At 48.3% G+C, this 17,742-nt stretch overlaps 1 protein-coding gene across 1 annotated transcript; it reads left to right on the top strand.

Moving 5' to 3' along the window:
- The first annotated feature begins 5,179 nt into the window (after window positions 1-5,179).
- Window positions 5,180-11,224, top strand: CLEC3B (C-type lectin domain family 3 member B). Its single transcript, XM_080934106.1, has 3 exons — window positions 5,180-5,373; window positions 8,326-8,424; window positions 10,740-11,224. The coding sequence occupies exons 1-3, from the start codon at window positions 5,265-5,267 to the stop codon at window positions 11,138-11,140; spliced, it is 609 nt and encodes a 202-aa protein (XP_080790232.1). The 5' UTR covers window positions 5,180-5,264; the 3' UTR covers window positions 11,141-11,224.
- The last annotated feature ends 6,518 nt before the right edge of the window (window positions 11,225-17,742 follow it).

Here is a 17,742-nt window from a genome sequence, read left to right on the forward strand (position 1 = left end):
TGTGCCTACTGTGTACCCACGAGGAATGACCAGTGGTGGTGCAGACGTGCACCTCGGATGTGAATAAGGCACACAAGTCTTCAGTTCCACGGACTGCTCTCACTCCACTTTGGGGTGTGTAGGACAAGGACCATTCGTGCTTTGTAAGTGCCCATGGGTCATAAAAGTGAACGTTCAGGTTAGACACAGCGGTGCCAGGGGCACAAGCCTGGGACAGGTCACCCAGATTCATATGCCACCGCCCTGTCCACACTCACTTCTCACCTTCCTCTGGCTCCTTGAAAAACTGATGAGAGAGAGCCCAAGCCCAGTTTGTAGGTAAATTGGTTCTGTACATTGGGACAGCGGTGAGGGAGCCAGAGTCATAGAACCTTGGTGGTTTGTTTTTCATGAAGGTACATAGCTAGTGGAAACTTGTTTGAGTCACTATCCAAAGTTCGCCAAAGAGTGTGATCAGAGAGAAGGGGTGTGCTCTGAAAAGTATGGGATGCCCTAAAATCCTGCAGAAAATATTCTGTCATCAGCCAGCCTCTTCCTGAGGGCCTTTGCAGACTCAGACTATGGGCTGTGGATCAGACCCCAGCAACACCTTTGATGCTAGCATGATGGTTTTCCATCTGCATTATCCCCCACACAGCTCTGGGCCCACACCTGCCAAAATCCAAGACAATGTGTGGGAAAGGACATCCTGGAACCAGGAAGTAGCTGGAGGACTAGTCATGTGGGTAGAGAACTCAGCTCAGCACACCTGTTTGCTTTTCTGGAAGAGGTGGACACACAGGAATCAGAGAAGACACATTGCTTCTCAGCACTGCCCTCGTTCCCTTAACCTTGGCAGGTAATCTGCTATTTCCCACAGGTGACTCCTGTGTGTCCCTTGAAAAGATCGCACATGGGACAGATGATGATTTTATGGAAGAGGAGTGTGTATCCCGAAGACACCTGCTAGGTGTCTCCAGATTTGAAACATGGGAATCCTGGTTCACCTTCTGTCCTCGAGTATTGTGAACTTGTGAGACCAAACTGAGTAGACCACGTCTGGCCTATCTAACAGGCGCCGGGACACAGGCAAAGCCACATGCTTGAATAGATGGCCAGGGTCAAAGGCTGTGTTTAATTTAGAGTAAGGGTAGGACCACCCTTGCTTTCATGTTGGAAATCTTTGTTCTGAATGCTCTGGCCTCTGAAGGGTGTGGGAAGTCAGCCTCAAGCTAGGCGACACTGCTGCTGACACGGGGCCAGCAGGGTTGGGGCTGAAGGGAAACATCTGTGAGGGGTTGTGTGAGGGCCAGCTGCATGTTGGGCCAGAGTTTCTCAAGTTTGTCTACTTCACTTCTCTGGGTGGGGTGCCCAGATCTTGTTTTGACTTTAAGGTTTTTAAAGTGGGGGTGGGTGGACAAAAAACCAAACAAATCCCAATGCTGGAAAACTGCATTGTGCCTTGACCCTCTTCCCAGTTTTCTGCCTCTGAGCATCTACATTAGCACTCATTTCCTTGGGGAAATATTAATCTAGCATGTGGGTCCTGGCTGAAACCCAGCCCCGCCTGCTCTCCTCTGACACCAGATGGGGACAATACCCTGGATCTGTAGTTGGGGGCAGAATGGAGGTGCTAGGGCTCCAGATGGCCTGTGAGAATCCACTGTGGCTGGCTGTACCGGTGCTGTACACCTGGCTAGAGAGAAGTGAAGTAGACAAAAGGATATGAATGCTTTACAGACCACATGTGCAAACACTCATACACGTAATATGTATATTACGATAAGAATAAATTGATGAACATTTGTATATGTATGTGGGTGTTATTCATGGTGTGTGTGTAAGTCAGAGGACCACCCACAGAATTTGGTCCTTTCCACCCTTTGGGCTCTGAGAGTCATACTCAGGTCTTTAGGCTTAGAGGCAACGGCCTTTACCTGAGTCGTGCTATTGCTGAAGGATTGTCATCTTAAAGCATTCTTTTGTTGAGACAGTGTCTCTGTAGTCCAGGCTAGCCTCAGGTGGCAGTTCGTCTGCCTCAGCATCCAGAGCATTTGGATTACATGCATGAGCCTCCACTCCCGGCTTTGAAATATTCTGTGGTTACCACGCTTGCCACTAATGGGCACATGGTTAAAGCCAGGTGGCAAATTGTCTTCCCTCAAAACAGCTGGAGCATCTCCAGCTGGGCAAACCTTCCTGTGGAGACAGCAGGTCCAAGTCTGTGGAAGCCCCAGGCCAAGACACCATGTTCTTCTGACTGTCCTAGTTCTGGAAAAGGTATCATAACAGCACAAGTGGAGGAGATCCTTGTGCTTGCATGAAACTTTGTGCAATGTGTGCACACCTATCCCTTTCAAAGTCCTGCAAGTGAAATAACCAAGGTTGTTGCCTGCTGCTTACTACAACCCCACAAGCTGACCTTTAAGGTTCAGGCTTTACCTGCTAGATCAAGTAGGGAAGAGTCAGTCCTCAAAGTCAGGTGAAGCTTGCTTGGAATTAATTTTAGACTGGTAGTTCCCAGTGCGCCTCCCACTCTTAGTTCATCCTTTTCCCAAAGTGCATTCTGATCACAGCATCCCCGTGTGGCTTACTCCTGGCCTCCAGGTTTGCTTTTGTTCCCCCATGTTGCCTCTATCTGCATGTCTAGCTTTCTGTCAGTCCCTTTCTGTCCCTGTCTCCACAGATGCTGAGGATTCAGGATGTGCCTCTCTGTCACACAGCTACAAGTTATTTCTCCTTTTTCCTTTGAGCCCCACATAGACCACCATCCCTACTCCTCCTCCGCCCTGGCCAAGTTGGTTGTCTTCCCTCCCTGCCTGGACTGTTTCTTACTTTGGCTGTAATGGAGTCAGGCCACGTTGAAGAGCTGGGAAAGCAAAGGAGTTTTTGTTTGTTTTTTTTTTTTTTTTTTTTAAGGACTATTTTAACTTCCCTCCTGCATTTTCTACCCACCCAGTTTTCCTGGAAGCAAGACTCCTTGTTAAGTTATGCAATCACCGGGTCCCCAGATTATCCCACTGAGGTTCCAGCTGTGAGTATGATGGGTGGTGCTCTTTCCATTAGTTAAGGGGCTCTGCAGCTGTTCTGCCTCCAGCTTGTCACTGGCTGACCATCTAAGTTGCTTCTCCTGGGCCTGGACAATATGCCCCTCCCAGCCAGATGGCTCAAGGCTGGCTCCAGAAATCAGAGAAAAAGATGAATGACATGGTACTGCAGGGTTTTTTGTTGTTGTTTGTTGTTGGGCCTTGAACTCCTAAGCTTCCTGCCTCAGACTCTCAAGTTCTGTGATTACAGATGTGTACAAAACCTTGTTTACTACATGCTAAGTAAGGCTCAAACCCAGGGATTTCATGCTAGGCAAGTGTAAGTTTATGTTAAGGTGATACATGATTGGACAGTAGAGAGGTAGGCGAGGAAAGGGCTAGAAAACCAGAAGAGGAGATGGGAGGCAGTGATTCACGGAGGAAATGAAAGCAGACATGTATGTTTCTCTTGGTGAATCTCTAGCTATGATGAGTTTGTCATGATTATTTCTAAGGGTTTCAATGGGTCTAATTTATCTCATATAGATGGGCAGTTTATATACTTGTCCATTGGTTGTAAGCCTATTGTGTAGAGGGTTTGTGGATTTAGAATTTAACATATAAACTTGTTTGATGAGTTAGTGGATGTGGAGTCATGTTTGTACTGGGTAATGAAGGGAAGTGAGTAAAAATAACACGCTAGGGCAGTCATATCCACCAGGGACAGAAGCAGCAGGGGCAGTGGAGTGAACCGCGCCTAAGTTCTTAGAGGTGGCATGAAGCACCAAGTTAGAAATCCCCGTAGTGCCATGTGGCCCCTCGGGAGCTGACACTAGTGCGGGATAAAAGGTTATCACTTTTTATTTACCAAAACAGGCAAGCATGCTACCAACTGAGCTACACATCCCACCACCCCACCCCTGCATTTTATTTTTTAAAAGGCCATACTCACAGAAATCATCAACTACTCTACAAAGGACCTTATTATCTCCAGAAGCCATTTTTGAGTAAATGGTCCATCTGAGCCACCTTGCTGCCTAAAGGTGAAAACATGGTCATACATTGTAGCCTCCCCACTGGAGCTCTGCCCAGTGCCTTACATCCATCAATCACCTTCAAAGGGTCCTTTTCAGAATTATGTGTGGATTGTAATTGTGTATCCATCTCCTCCAGCCTGATGCGGATGGATGCTAGGTCTCCAGACACTGGTGGATCCCCAGAATTCTTTAAGTATGCTTGATTTCTGACTGTGAGACACATTTGGGTTCATTTCCTGCCCCAGCCTTGGACCCAGCATCTCTGCCACGCTCTGAATCATTGAGTAGAATTGAATTCTGTACTTACATACCAGGTTTTGGAGGGTTTGCAGCAGTAAGGCCCTTCCAAGGACAGCTAGGCATCAGCGGATGTATCCACAATCTTATGTCGCGACACATATGGATTTCTGAATATTCTCACATTCACAGGGGCTCACCGGTAATCCTGCTCTTAACCCTACACTGTGACCACCTAGAGGGGGTCATTCCAGTTTCCTCTTTCTACATGCTCGCTCGTGAATTCCTTCTCTGAAAGGCATACGACTTCCTACTGTTTTACCAGGGTCCTGTGGTCTCTGCCACCACTCCCCTGATTGCAGGGTTCCTCCTCCCTGTGCCTGAAATCCACCTTCCTGGCCATGCCTCCCTCCATCATGTCCTGAAGAGCTCTGATACCCCTCCATGCACATCTGGAGACATGACCCCAGCTCCCTTCCTAACAACTCTGCTCTAAGGCCTTTTGGGTCCCTTTTCTGCTCTGGTCCCCTCTTTTGCTCTGTTTCTTTTATGGCCTCAGGATTTTTTTTTTTTTTTTTGAGGGAGAAAATGTGAGGACCCTCAGTTTCTTCAATAAAATGAGAAAGGATAATTCTGTGGGTTCAGAGACTCATTAAACTAATATCAGGCCCAACCTGGCTCGTGCCAGAGATACTGGGTGGATTGATCAATGACAGCTATGGGCTATTTATCAGAATCCTTTGAAATGCTGACTTTCTGGGAGGCTGGCCAGGCTGCTGGGTGTTTGTCCACAGCAGTGTAGCTATGGCTTCCAAGCTTTCTCCTTTGGCAGGCTTGCTTCACATTTTCCCCCCTTTTTGCATGTCTTCAGCCAAGTTTTGGGAGGGTTTCCCAGACAGAGGTCCTTGTGTCCGCAGCCTTAAGACGTGCAGCCCAGGCTGCAGTGGCCACTGCTTTCTGACCAGGCACTGCAACCAGCAGCAGTATGGGATTTTGGGGCACCTACCTGCTCTTCTGCCTCTTCTCCTTCCTGTCACAGACCACAGCAGAGTCACCCACCCCCAAGACCAAGAAGGCTGCAAATGCCAAGAAAGGTAAGCAGGGGAAATGGTTACCTCTTGATCCTCCCTTCATATCTGATCTAGATGAATCCTCCTGGGACTCTTGGTGAAAGACCCTCTGGTGCTTGGGGAGTTCTCATAGGAAGGATGGTTGTCAGAGCTTCACAAGTCCCTGACCCTTAGAATGGCCATCTCCAAGATGTAGGTTTGATTTTCTCTAACATATTGGGTACAAGAGGGGGAGCAGATGCTAGTTTAGAAAACCTAGAAGCTTAGTTACTCCATTAAACCCAGGTTTCCCACAGGGAGCACCAGCCTGGGCTTCCACAGCTGTGAGCCAAAGGAGGGTAGAATTTGCTCAAACGTTTAATAATATAAAATATATAAAACTCCCCAGTGGACAAACTTTTGCTTGGTACCTAGAGGGGAAATGGGGAGAGATGGACTCTTTCTTCCTTGGGATGTCACCTCAGATTGAGCTCAGAGCATCTTTGTTCTCTGAAGTGTTGAGGGTTCTAGACCTACGTCCATAGTCCTGTCAGCAGTGAGGTCATTCTGGGATGGGTGGAGATGAGCGAGCAGAAAATTCTGGTAATGACTGAGGCTGTCACCTCTAAAGGATTGGGAGGATGGCAGGAAGAGTCAGAGAAATGCGGCCCTAGAGCCCAGCCAAAAAAAGAGAAGGGTGCGAAGAAATCTACAGGCCCTCTGAATCTCCACCGTGAAGTACACAAATCAGCATCCTGGAGCACAAGGCTACAGCAAAGAGCGGGCGGGATTCGGTGCAGAATCCAGCGCTTGCCTAGTGTCTGCAAAACACTGGGTTTGATCCTCGGCATCACATAAAATCCAGAGAGAAGGTACACACTTTAACTACAGCGTTCTGGAAGTGGAGGCAGGATAATTATAATTTAAGATTATCTTCAACTGTGCAGCAAGTTTGAGGCCAGCCAAGGATACGAAACCCATCTCAAAAAAAAAAAAAAAAAAAAAAGGTAACAAAACAAAACTCCACAGAGTTAAGCAGCTTCCTGCTCCAGTTTGCCTGCTGCCTAGACTGTGTGACTCCCTGGTTCCATCTTCAGAACGTCAAACAAACAAGATAAAACCGAGTGTGTCGGTACACACCTTTAATCTCAGTTCTCTGGAGACAAACAAATGGATCTCTGTGAGTTTGAGGCCAGTGTAATCTACAAAGTGGGTTCCAGACCAGGTAAGCTATACGGGGAGACGGTCTCAAAACTAGGCAAAACCAAAATACTGCAGACTGAGTTTACGATGTGAACAAAATTCGAAACAGAATGGATAATATGTTGGCATCCCTTTGACAAACATATTTCTCATGGCCATGTGTATGGAGATGAATCCTGCTGGCCCAAGCAACTAACATGTATCAGTGACTATTTAGAAAATTTGAATGGGCTGACTAAAAAGTAAATATGTCTGTTGTATACGTGGAGAACTGTTCCAGAAGGATCCCAAATGTAGCAGAGATGACTTCTGCAGGGGAACAGTCTGGATTGGAAAGGAGATTTTGGGGGTGGTTTTGATTTCTTAAGTCAGATGAATATGATCGTCTACAAAATGCTTATTTTAAAACAGGAGAACAGAATACCCTATATGGTTCTGATTTCAGCATCACCAACATTGACACCAGGGCATGTTGGGGGTGGAGGGGATGCATAGCCAAAGCAAACAATTTCTGAAAGTGGAGAACGGTCGCCAGTCTCTTGATTCTCATCTGTCTTGTAAGTCCTGTCGTGGGAAAGGAGAGAAGCAGAGCAGGGGCCAGTCTTCGGTAAGGGCCACACTCGAGCGCTGGCCTAATGTTCTCACAGTAACTCATAGCATCTGCATTACCCTGTGCTGGTGCTACATGTGAACGTACACGGAGCTTGCGTGAACCCAGGGACTGAAGCAGAGGCTCAGAGTGACCTGTCTGCTTTGCTCTTGTCCTCCGGGTGTTACTCTCCTTACACTTGATGATCCCTGGACATCACTGGTTTTTGTATATTCAAGTCTGTGTCTTTGCCACAGTCCCTTGGCAAGGCTTCTAGTGGGTGGACAAAGACTCTGACCTCATCAATGTGGACTTCACAGGAAATGGCCTTGGAGGTGACTCCCTACCCTTTGCCTCAGACCAAATAGACCTTTCCTGGGAACCCCTGAGACTTCAGAAAGATAGGGGTTCACCCACAGCTTTCAACACACACACACTCTCTCTCACCTACACCTGCTGATGCACAGGCAGTCCCTATCAGACATGCCATGTATCGTGAAGCAGATGGGACTGAGTTTACACTGTGAACAAACTCAGTTTAGTTCTGTGGCCACTTGGATCAGGACTCTGGGACAGCTGCTCTACCATCCTATGCATGTCATTTAAATCTGGCCTCAGTTTCCCTGTGAAATGGAGATTCAGGGTGGCACTAGCCCATGGCGCGGGGCTGGCTGTGAGCGTGGCTAAGGTGGTGGTGCACAAGCCCCAGTCCTTCTGCAGTGGCCACTCTGTGAGAAATGGCCTCCCTGCTCTCCCCAGGGGGTACACGCCCTGTGCTGATGTCATATATGTGTGCGAGGGTGGAGCTGTGTTGGTGAACGAGTGTCTCCAGCCCTCACCCTCAGCTCAGTCCAGGGCTTGCTATCTTGGTTTGTCCCTTGTACCCAGCCCCATCTCCCCCTCCATCCCCCAGTCCTAGGGCATTGACCTCTGATTTTTTAGCCCATGGACCTACTGGAGCTGATGAAGTGGCTGTTTCCTCAAGTCCTGCTAATACCGGCCCCACCATGCTAAATGCAGGATAGAGAAGCCTGAGAGGAACAGGCAAAAAGGTCCCGCTAGAGGGTCAGTTCCTTAGACAGAGGGCAGAGGAGGGAACACCAAGAGATCTAGGTTGGGAGAAGGAATTTCCTCTTTGGGACTGGCAGACGGGGAAGGGAGCATCTGCCTACTTCAGGTTTTCATTGCTTGTGCCTCTGTCCTAGATTTGGTGAGCCCAAAGATGTTTGAGGAGCTCAAGAACAGGCTGGATGTCCTGGCCCAGGAGGTGGCCTTGCTGAAGGAGAAGCAGGCCTTACAGACCGGTAAGTGCAGGAAGGCTGTTTGGAGGATCACAGGGGCCAGGCTGGTAACGGGCAGCATCGAGTAAGAAGGCTGCTTCCAGCTAGTGCCCGGCTCCAGAGCCCTCAAGCTTCCTCAGGGGAGGTTGCCTAACTTATGTCCGTAAGATCCACCTGTTGTTAGAAGTCACAGGGCACCAATGTTGTTAAAAGATGATGACCCAGGTTTTGGCACCAATGTTAGGGGAAGGATGAAGAGAGTGGGGGGCATATGGCTCATGAGGTACGGCGAGACCTGGGGGCAAGGGAGTTGCCTCTGAGGGGCCCATGTTGGGAATCCCTTCCCCCTGAGGGACCAGCCACACAATGGTAACATACAGAATAGAGTTTATTCAGGTCATGGGAGAGTTAAGAGGGTGGGAGAGGCAGAGAGAGAGAGAGAGAGAGAGAGAGAGAGAGAGAGAGAGAGAGAGAGAGAGAGAGAGAGAGAGAGAGAGAGAGGAGTAGGCTGGTCATGAGCACATGAGAGAGAGGGGGGAAGGGAAGGGGAAGAAGAAGGGTGGGGGGGAGAGTAAGGCTCCAAGAGGGCAAGAGACAAGAGATCAAGAGAGAGAGGAGGGGCAAGCAGCCCCTTTTATAGTGTCAAGTCACTGGGGTGGAGCATACGTGGCTATTGCCAGGTAACTGAGGGGTGGGGTTTACAGAATCCCAACCCCACCCAGTCAGGCGTAGTTGGGTTTGGTCACAGCTAGAGCGTATGGAAGTGAGGTGCTCCAGAGGCCAGAGGGCGCTCCAGCAGAAACCTGAGGCTATCCAGCGAAAGCGAGAGCTCTGGAGCAGGGCGGGTCTCACAGCCCTGGGGCACATTGCTGTGTCCCTTTTCCTGTCCACCCCCTGTGTCTCTGTAGCTTTACAGATGCTCTCTGAATCACGGTAACCAAGCAAGCATGTGTGAGTCCCAATGTAAAGATCTGCCACCCGATGGGGGCTGGAGAAACACAACTGAGAACGTTTGCTGCCTTCACAGAGGGCCAGAGTTTCTCATCGCACCATGTCTGGTGGCGCACACCTGCCTGTAACTCCGGTTCCGAAGGACCTAACACTTTCTGTCCTCCACGGGCACTGCACTTCATGTGCATTAACTCCCCACCCCACCCCACTTTAAAAATAAAAGTAAGGCATGGTAGCACATGCCTTTAATCCCAATGCTCAGGAGGCAGAGAGGTAGGTGAATCTCTGTGAGCTCAAGGCTAGCCTGGCCTACAAAATGAGTTACAGCGAAACTATCTCAAAAACAAAACAACTACTAATTATTATTATTATTATTATTATTATTATTATTATTATTATTATTAGAGCTGGAGAGATGGCTTAGTCATTAAATACAAATACACATAAAAATCTTAAAAATAAAATATTAAAAAAAAAATGAGCTGAGGCAGAGGGACTCTCATGGCCACCCTGCCGAGGAGAGGTGAAGCAGGACCAAGGCCAAGCTTGGGCATTCTGGTGGCCAAACCAGACAGCCTTTATTCTCTTGCTTGGGGTAGCCCAAGCAGACTGGCCATCCACTCTGCCAGGCCGGTCCCCTTTCAAATTGGTTGTCCCTCTCCATTGTGGTCATCTTACATGTCTCTATTTCCATTTTCTGCCGGCCTTAGGACTTTGCCTCTGTTGTGTGGTGTGCTAACCTGGGAAGCCAGTGTTTCCCTGAGTACTCTAGTTCAGAGTGGCTTTTGAAATGGCCATTCCTTACAGTCTTTTCTGCTACAAATGCTCCTGCACTCTTGGTTCGTTCTCCCAGCTCCACCCACCCAGCCAGGGACCTGGTCTGAGCAGAGGTTCCCTGTGCTGATCCCCTGTGGCAAAGCTTGCTGGCCCTCAGGTAGGAGTACTCAGTCCTAAGTACCTAGAATGCAGTCTTTAGTTCAAGTAGATACATGCCTGGCAGTGTGAGCTAGTGGCTTGATCCTAGGGAGGGGCCTGGTGGCGGAGCTTATCCTAGGAGGCTCTGGATGGTTGGGGAAGCTGCCTTTGAGATGGGTTAGGCTGAGGTGTCCGGTGCCATCCTCTGTAGCTCCCGGCAGAGACCAGGTGACGTTTTCACTCCCTTTATCTCTGGAAGTCAGTGACCCTGGCTTTACAGCGGGGGGGGTGTGTCCATTCTAGGAGCAGGTCCTCTTGTACTAGCCCTTAAGTGTCTGCCACAGCAGGGTCCTGAAGCAGGAGCAAGCAGGCTTCAGATGAACGGGATGAGAAGAAGGGTAGGGGTCAGCCTGAAAGAGGTCTGTTTGCCTTGGAGCAACCAAACCTTCTGTGACAGCCATCTCTCCCTTCAGTGTGCCTAAAGGGCACCAAGGTGAATTTGAAGTGCCTCCTGGCCTTCACCCAGCCGAAGACCTTCCATGAGGCGAGCGAGGACTGCATCTCGCAAGGGGGCACGCTGGGCACGCCGCATTCGGAGCTAGAGAACGAGGCGCTGTTCGAGTACGCGCGCCAGAGCTTGGGCAGCGAGGCGGAGATCTGGCTGGGCCTCAACGACATGGCCGTGGAAGGCGCCTGGGTGGACATGACCGGAGGCCGCCTGGCCTACAAGAACTGGGAGACGGAGATCACGACGCAACCCGACGGTGGCAAAGCCAAGAACTGTGCCGCCCTGTCCGGCACAGCCAACGGCAAGTGGTTCGACAAGAGATGCCGCGATCAGCTGCCTTACATCTGCCAGTTTGCCATTGTGTAGCCCGGAACGGAGGAGGGGCTGGGCCAGGGAGGGGTGTGAACGCAAAGAGCAGAAGGCGTTGATGGGTGGGGCTCGAGGGCTTGCTATGTGGGCGGGGTGTCGGTGGGCTGAGCTGAACATTGGAGAGTGGGGCGGGCCTGGTGGTTCTCAGGGAGAGACAAGTTGTTGCAGGGCCCAGAGCAACGAGGAGACCTTTCTGCCTCTCTCTGTTTGGTTTTTGCAAATAAAGTTGGTGCCAAATTCCTGAACTTGGCTGGTCTGCAGATCAGGGAGGGAAGAAGATTCTAGAAGCCTGGGCCCAAACCTAGGAGAGCCTTAGTCACATTTCCAATCTTCATTCTGCAGAGAGTGCTTCCCTCTGTTGGAATACAACACACTCCAGTTCTGGCAGGTGTGTTTGGGATCTGGGGTGGGGCTATCACTTCTCGTGTTGGGGATCCATCTGGGGGAATGTCACAGACACGCAGGGGCTGCTGTGAGGTAAAGGATGAGTGGGGTATCAAGGCTTCCCAAGGAAATTCCTATCTGCCTCTGTCATCTCAGGAGGCTGGTCTGGGAGCCATATATGACTGTTGCCAGCACCGCCTGGCTAGCACGTTTCTTCCCACTCCTTACAGCCATCCTGCCAGCCTGGGGTTCCACACAGGTGCTTATCAGCACAGAGGATCCTTGAGCCAACCACACTGCAGGAACTTATATGTATCCTGGTTTAGTTTCTTTACAGCCCGTTATAGTATGTGTTACTATAACGGGGCTGGTTCCACAAGCCTGGGCCTTCCCACCACCACCGTGGAATTCTGGTCTCACATGATAAGAACTCCCCAAAAGTGAAACACAGTAGTCTCATGCCTCCCCTTCCTCAAGTGGCTTCTAGTGTGACCTGGCCTAGGCCACCTCTGCGGACCCAGAGCTGGTGCTCTCTCCATCAGTGTCACACTGATGATGGTGTGATTGATGGGTTGGGACTGGAGAGAGGAAGCTGTGTACGTCACCACCAGACTGCCTAGCATTGGGACATCATCGTATGAAATTCAAGTCACGGGCAGGGTGATGAGCCACAGCTGTTAGTGTGGGAACATTACGAATGAGGCCTGTGCTAAGGATGTTCAGCCAGATAAGAGCTCTGATTCCAAATAGATTTCCTTAATTACTGTTACAGAAATCTTGCTGTTCCCAAAACTGTGGGTCCTGGTAGAAAGGCAATCTGGGCAGGCAATAAACATTGCCTTCTTCCACCAGTAGAGGGCAGTGTGGGAAAGAGAATGATTTTCTGTTTAACCAGCCGGGAGTGCTTTAGGGTTAGAACACCTGCTCACTCCAAACTCAGGCCACCTGTCCTCACAGCTGTGTTTGGTTTTTTAGAAAGAAACATTGTCCCAGGTTGATACTGGAAGTTTGCCCTCTTTAAGGCCAACTCCGATTTTCCTGTGTAAACATCTGTGGGATGGCCTCAGAGGGGTCGGGTTAATAAAAGACTAAATCATTTTGCTACTTTTCAACAATTTGCAAAGAGCCCAAGTTGTCAGCTGATCACTATCCAAGATACTTTCCAATGATAAAACCCTTTTGACCTGTACCTTAAAACTTCAAGCCTGAGGTCTCAACACTGTCACAAAACTCTTCCCAGTCCCAACAATTTATCCCAACCCTTTCTTTCTACAAGTTCATTTTATTTTATTTTTGCCCATGGAGACTAGATCTGTCTGTAGTAGGTAATTCTGAGCCACCTGATTTGGGTGCTGGGAGTTGAACAACTAGAGCAGTGTATGTTCTTAATGGCTGAGCCGTCTCTCCAATCCTGTCTCCCACTTTAAAACTCTTAAAAGGGAACAATAGAAATAGTATTGATGCTAGCCATTAAAACAGAAACATCTGGGCCAGTAAGGTGGCTTAACAGGTTAATTTGGTTGCCAAAGAAGCCTGAGGACCTGAGTCTGATGCATATGTCTCGTGGTGCAAAGAGGAAAACCAACACCCCAGTGTTGTCCCTCTGGCCTCCACATATATTCTCATGATACCCCTATACTCATACAGGGAAAAAAATCATCTAAGTCAAGTATTGATTGGGGCTTATGCCTGTGATCTCAGTAATCCTAGGCTGAGGCAGAAGGAGTGCTGGGTAGTCAAGGTTAGCCTCTGCTGAGATGTAGACCCCATCTCAAACAACAACAAAAACCAAGCCAGAGAGAGAGAGAGAGAGAGAGAGAGAGAGAGAGAGAGAGAGAGAGAGAGAGAGAGAGAGAGAGGAAAGAAAAGAAAAGGCTGCGGGCATGGTAGCACACCTTCAATACCAGCACTTGTGAAGTAGAGTCAGGCAGACCTCAGAGTTCCAGTTCAGCCAGGGCTGCAGAGGGAGACAGTCTCAACAAACAAATAAATACAATAAAAAGCAAACCAAAACAAAACCTCAAAAATCTTACCAAGGTTTCCCAACTACTACATCTGGTTGAGAATATCTCATGTGCTGGAGATGTAGCTCAGTGGTGTAATGGTTATTTATAAGCATGCCTAAGACTTTGGGTTTAAGCTCCAGCAAAACACATACACACAGAATAAACAACAAACAAATAAATAAATAAAATTAAAAGGGATGACAGCACTTAGTATTGGTGTGTTTGTGATTGGAAGTACATAACCGTGTAAACATACAATTCCATTCGGAGTTTTAGGGTTATTTCTGAGACCTGATGCCAATTTCTTTTTTACTTGCTTTTAATAACCCATTATCAAGTTAGATAAACCCACCCTCAGAACAACGCCCTCCTTCTCCACCAGGAGGCGCTGTTGTTTCATGCACTGTGAATACAGCTGCGCTAATACAATCTTAAAATTAAATTGCCACTCTGAAGAGGAACTCTGAGAGTTTCTGTCCTCTGTAGAAAGCAGTCGGGTGCAAAGTACTCCTCCTCTAAACAGCCTACTAAACTATACCGTGGACCTAAAATGGCCAAGCACCTGCCTTGCTCATTCTACCCCACCCAGCCAGCTCTTGTGGAATTCTAGGGTTTTGAAGTTCAGAGACCATGGGACAAGGCTGGTCTTTTTATGTTAAGAGTAGAGCTAAGCTGGGCTGCTCTTCCAGAGCTCCTGAGTTCAATTCCCGGCGCACACACGGCTACTCACAACCATCAAAAACTGTAGTTCCAGGAAATCTGATGCTCTCTTCTGGTGTGCAGATGTACAGACAGACAAAATATTCATTACACATATAAATAATCATAAAAACAAAAAAGAACTAAGCAGTATAGTAGGCAAATTTAAATACCAGGTCAATAGCAGAATAGCAGGGAAATTCGAGTTTGCTCTAAATGTTAGAGGTTTTTAAAAAAGATTTATTATATATATACATATACATATATACATACATATATATACATATATATATATATCTATATATATATATATATATACATATACTGTAGCTGTCTTTAGGCACACCAACAGAGGGCATATGATCCCATTACAGATGGTTATGAACCACCCTGTGGTTGTTGGGAATTGAATTCAGGACTCTGGAAGAGCAGTCAGTGCTCTTAACCACTGAGCCATCTCTCCAGCCCTAGAGTTTTCTTAACTGAGTAAACCATGAATTCGTTTTTCAGCTCCTCTACAGTAACTCTGGGTTAGGAAGGAACCTGTGACTTAGAGTTTAACTCTGTGGCTTTCTAGTCCCATGGCCTTGGGGGAGACACAGCCACAACACTGTGGTTTCTTCTGTGCCGTTTGCAATAAGACTGGGCTGCTAGAATCAAGCTCAAAGGCAGGGCCAGCCAAAGTGAAAATGTGGTCCTCTGACCTCTACTCAAGCAGGAGTGACGGGGCTTAGGGGTGAGGCTGCAGAAGGACCAGGCTGTGGTTGTGGGGTGGAACCACAGATGGGTCTGAGCGAAGGATGCCACCACAGAATATACCCTCTAGAGTGTAGAGATGAGGAGGAAATGTTCCTCCCTCCACCCCCATGTGCTTCCCACAGGTTACCTCACCCCTGACGTCATTGGAGACCCAAGCAATGGTGTCTCACTGCCTGGGCAGAGCCTTTTGCGTGTCAGATATCATCTGAGAGTAAAGCGGAAAGAGTTGGAATCCAGGCTTCATCTAGTCCATGTAGTGCTCTGACATCCACAGCGTCCCACAGTTCCTCGAGGGCTGATGCTTATGTGGCCTGGGAAACACAAGAGTTAGAGGTGTCCTCCAAGTGCTTTATAGTTTAAACATCAACCATGCCTTTTGAATGTCTCCAGGTCATGCTTTCTAGGTGGAATGCCTCTGGGTGTCAGTACTCAAACTTCTGGAATGTTCTCTCTAGTTGACAAGACTCAGACAATTCTAGAAAATTCAAATTCCAAACCCCACTGACGGGATGGCGGGACGGGTGTGAGCATGTCCGCCTCGGATGTCGCTGTATGCAAAATATTTCACTTGGCACCAGGGCTTAAATTTAGCACAAGCTTTTTGACAATTGTTTCTGTAGCTTCTGCGAGGCGTGTATGTGGTGCGGTGCTTGTCATTTAAGTCAGAAAGTGGCTGCGATTCTGCGGGCACCTAGTGAGACTTCTGGGTTTTTGACAAAACTCTGAACTGAAGTTGTCCTTCAGGCAGCCTGACTTCAGCTGCTCTGTGTTGGGTCAGGGCTGTCTGAGCTCTGCTCTGCTCGATTGGTTTACTGAGCTTCTCCACGGGGAGGCTCACACTGCAGATGTCTACCCAGCAGGCCTCTGTAGAACATCCCTCACTTTCCTTCATGCCCCCTCAAGAAACCTATACTTTCTTGCAAAAGGTTCTAGAAGCCTGGAAGAGCTCCCTGACCTCGGCACTGTTGTTGGCTGAGTGGACACTTAGGTATGGGGCATTCCGTGTGTTGAAGGCTGTTAGCTGTGTCCTTGACATGCCTCACCCAAAACATCAGTGCCTGCTCCAGCTGGGACAACTATATTGTCTGAAAACATGGCCAGTGTGACCTGTGGTCCCAAATCACCCCTGATGAAGGAAGCCACTGAGGTTGAAGAACCCGTGAAGCACTAACCAAGGGAGTTCACGATTAAGAATTTAGTTCTATTTCTTAATATGAATTATTGGGAAAGCCCATTCCCGAATTAAAACTCAGGATGTACAATGAAGGCTCTTAAAAAACCTCTCAGAGGGGCTGGAGAGATGGCTCCAGTGGTTAAGAGCACTGACTGCTCTTCCAGAGGTCCTGAGTTCAATTCCCAGCAACCACATGGTGGCTCACGACCATCTGTAATGAGATCTGATGCCCTCTTCTGGTGTGTCTTCAGATAGCTACAGTATATATATATATATATATATATATATATATATATATATATATATATATATATATATATAATAAATCTTAAACAAACAAGCAAACAAAACCTCTCAGAGGCAGGCAGACCTCTGAGTTCTGAGTTTTGAGGCCAGCCTAGTCTTCAGAGTAAGTTTCAGGACAGCTAAAGCTACACACACACACACACACACACACACACACACACACAAACCCTATCTTAAAAAACGAAAAACAAACAACAACAGTCTCTTATTGAATCAAACATGGTGGCACACACCTTTATTCCAGAGCTAGAAAGGCAGATGCAGATCTCTGAGTTGGAAGTCAGTCTGGACATTGAGTTCCAGAACAGCCAGGGCTACACACAGAAAACCTGTCTTGTAAAGCCAAACAAAGCCAAACCAAGCAAAGCAAAACAAAACCTCAGCTTTGATCCAGGAGCAGTGACCCTGAAATCCCATCCCTTGGGTAGCAGATATAGGAAGACTGCAAGTTTAATTCTTCCCTGGATGACAAAAATCTCAAAAATAAATAAATATGGAAACAGAACCACTCCCATGAGTTTTTTTGTTTGTTTGTTTCTCATGATACAGGCTTTCCCCCTCTTCACACTTCCTTTCAGAAACCTCCTTCACATATGACCTCATCTTAGCATCTGCCTCTAGCAGGTCCTGAATAGATTCAGTTGATTAAGAAACTTGTACCTCTTCTAGAAGTGTTGCAGTGTGTGGCTGCTGTGTCACATGTGTGTCAGTAGGTGGCAGAGGGGAGAGAAGCCATGTCTATGTTCAGTGTTCCGACCTAGGAACATCTGAATGATTAGTAGCCTAACACTCCCTGAAAACAAGAAGCCTAAGATGACCCCTGCCTAGCACCATAATGCAGGAGTCAGGCATAGCACTCCTGAGGCCACTCCTGTGAAGACTCCAGACACTCAGAGACCCCAGGTACCACTAAGAGAAGCAAGAAAGTGGTGGAGAAATAGAAGAGAAAGAAACAGAAGGTCGTGGGCCCAATGGAGAGGCAGAACTGGAGACTCAAGGATAGTGAGGAACAGCCTGATGTGGGTATCCAGCAATGCCCCCAGGGACCATGCCACCAGGGTGAGGTCCTGGCCTGTGCTACCACTGGGGTCCAGGTCTGTGGCCCTGCAGCAGAAGGGGTCTGTTACCACCAAAGGTCAGGCACTGGTCCCTGATTTGGGTTTCCTGGAAACATGTTGATACCTGAGGGCTGTTCAGAACTAGCCCCTCATCATGGGCTTCATGGGAAGACTGGCCCTGGGGTCATGAAATCAGGAGAGCTGTCCCTGCCC

This window comes from Micromys minutus, assembly GCF_963924665.1.
Source record: "Micromys minutus genome assembly, chromosome: 21".
NCBI classification, from domain to species: Eukaryota; Metazoa; Chordata; class Mammalia; order Rodentia; family Muridae; genus Micromys; species Micromys minutus.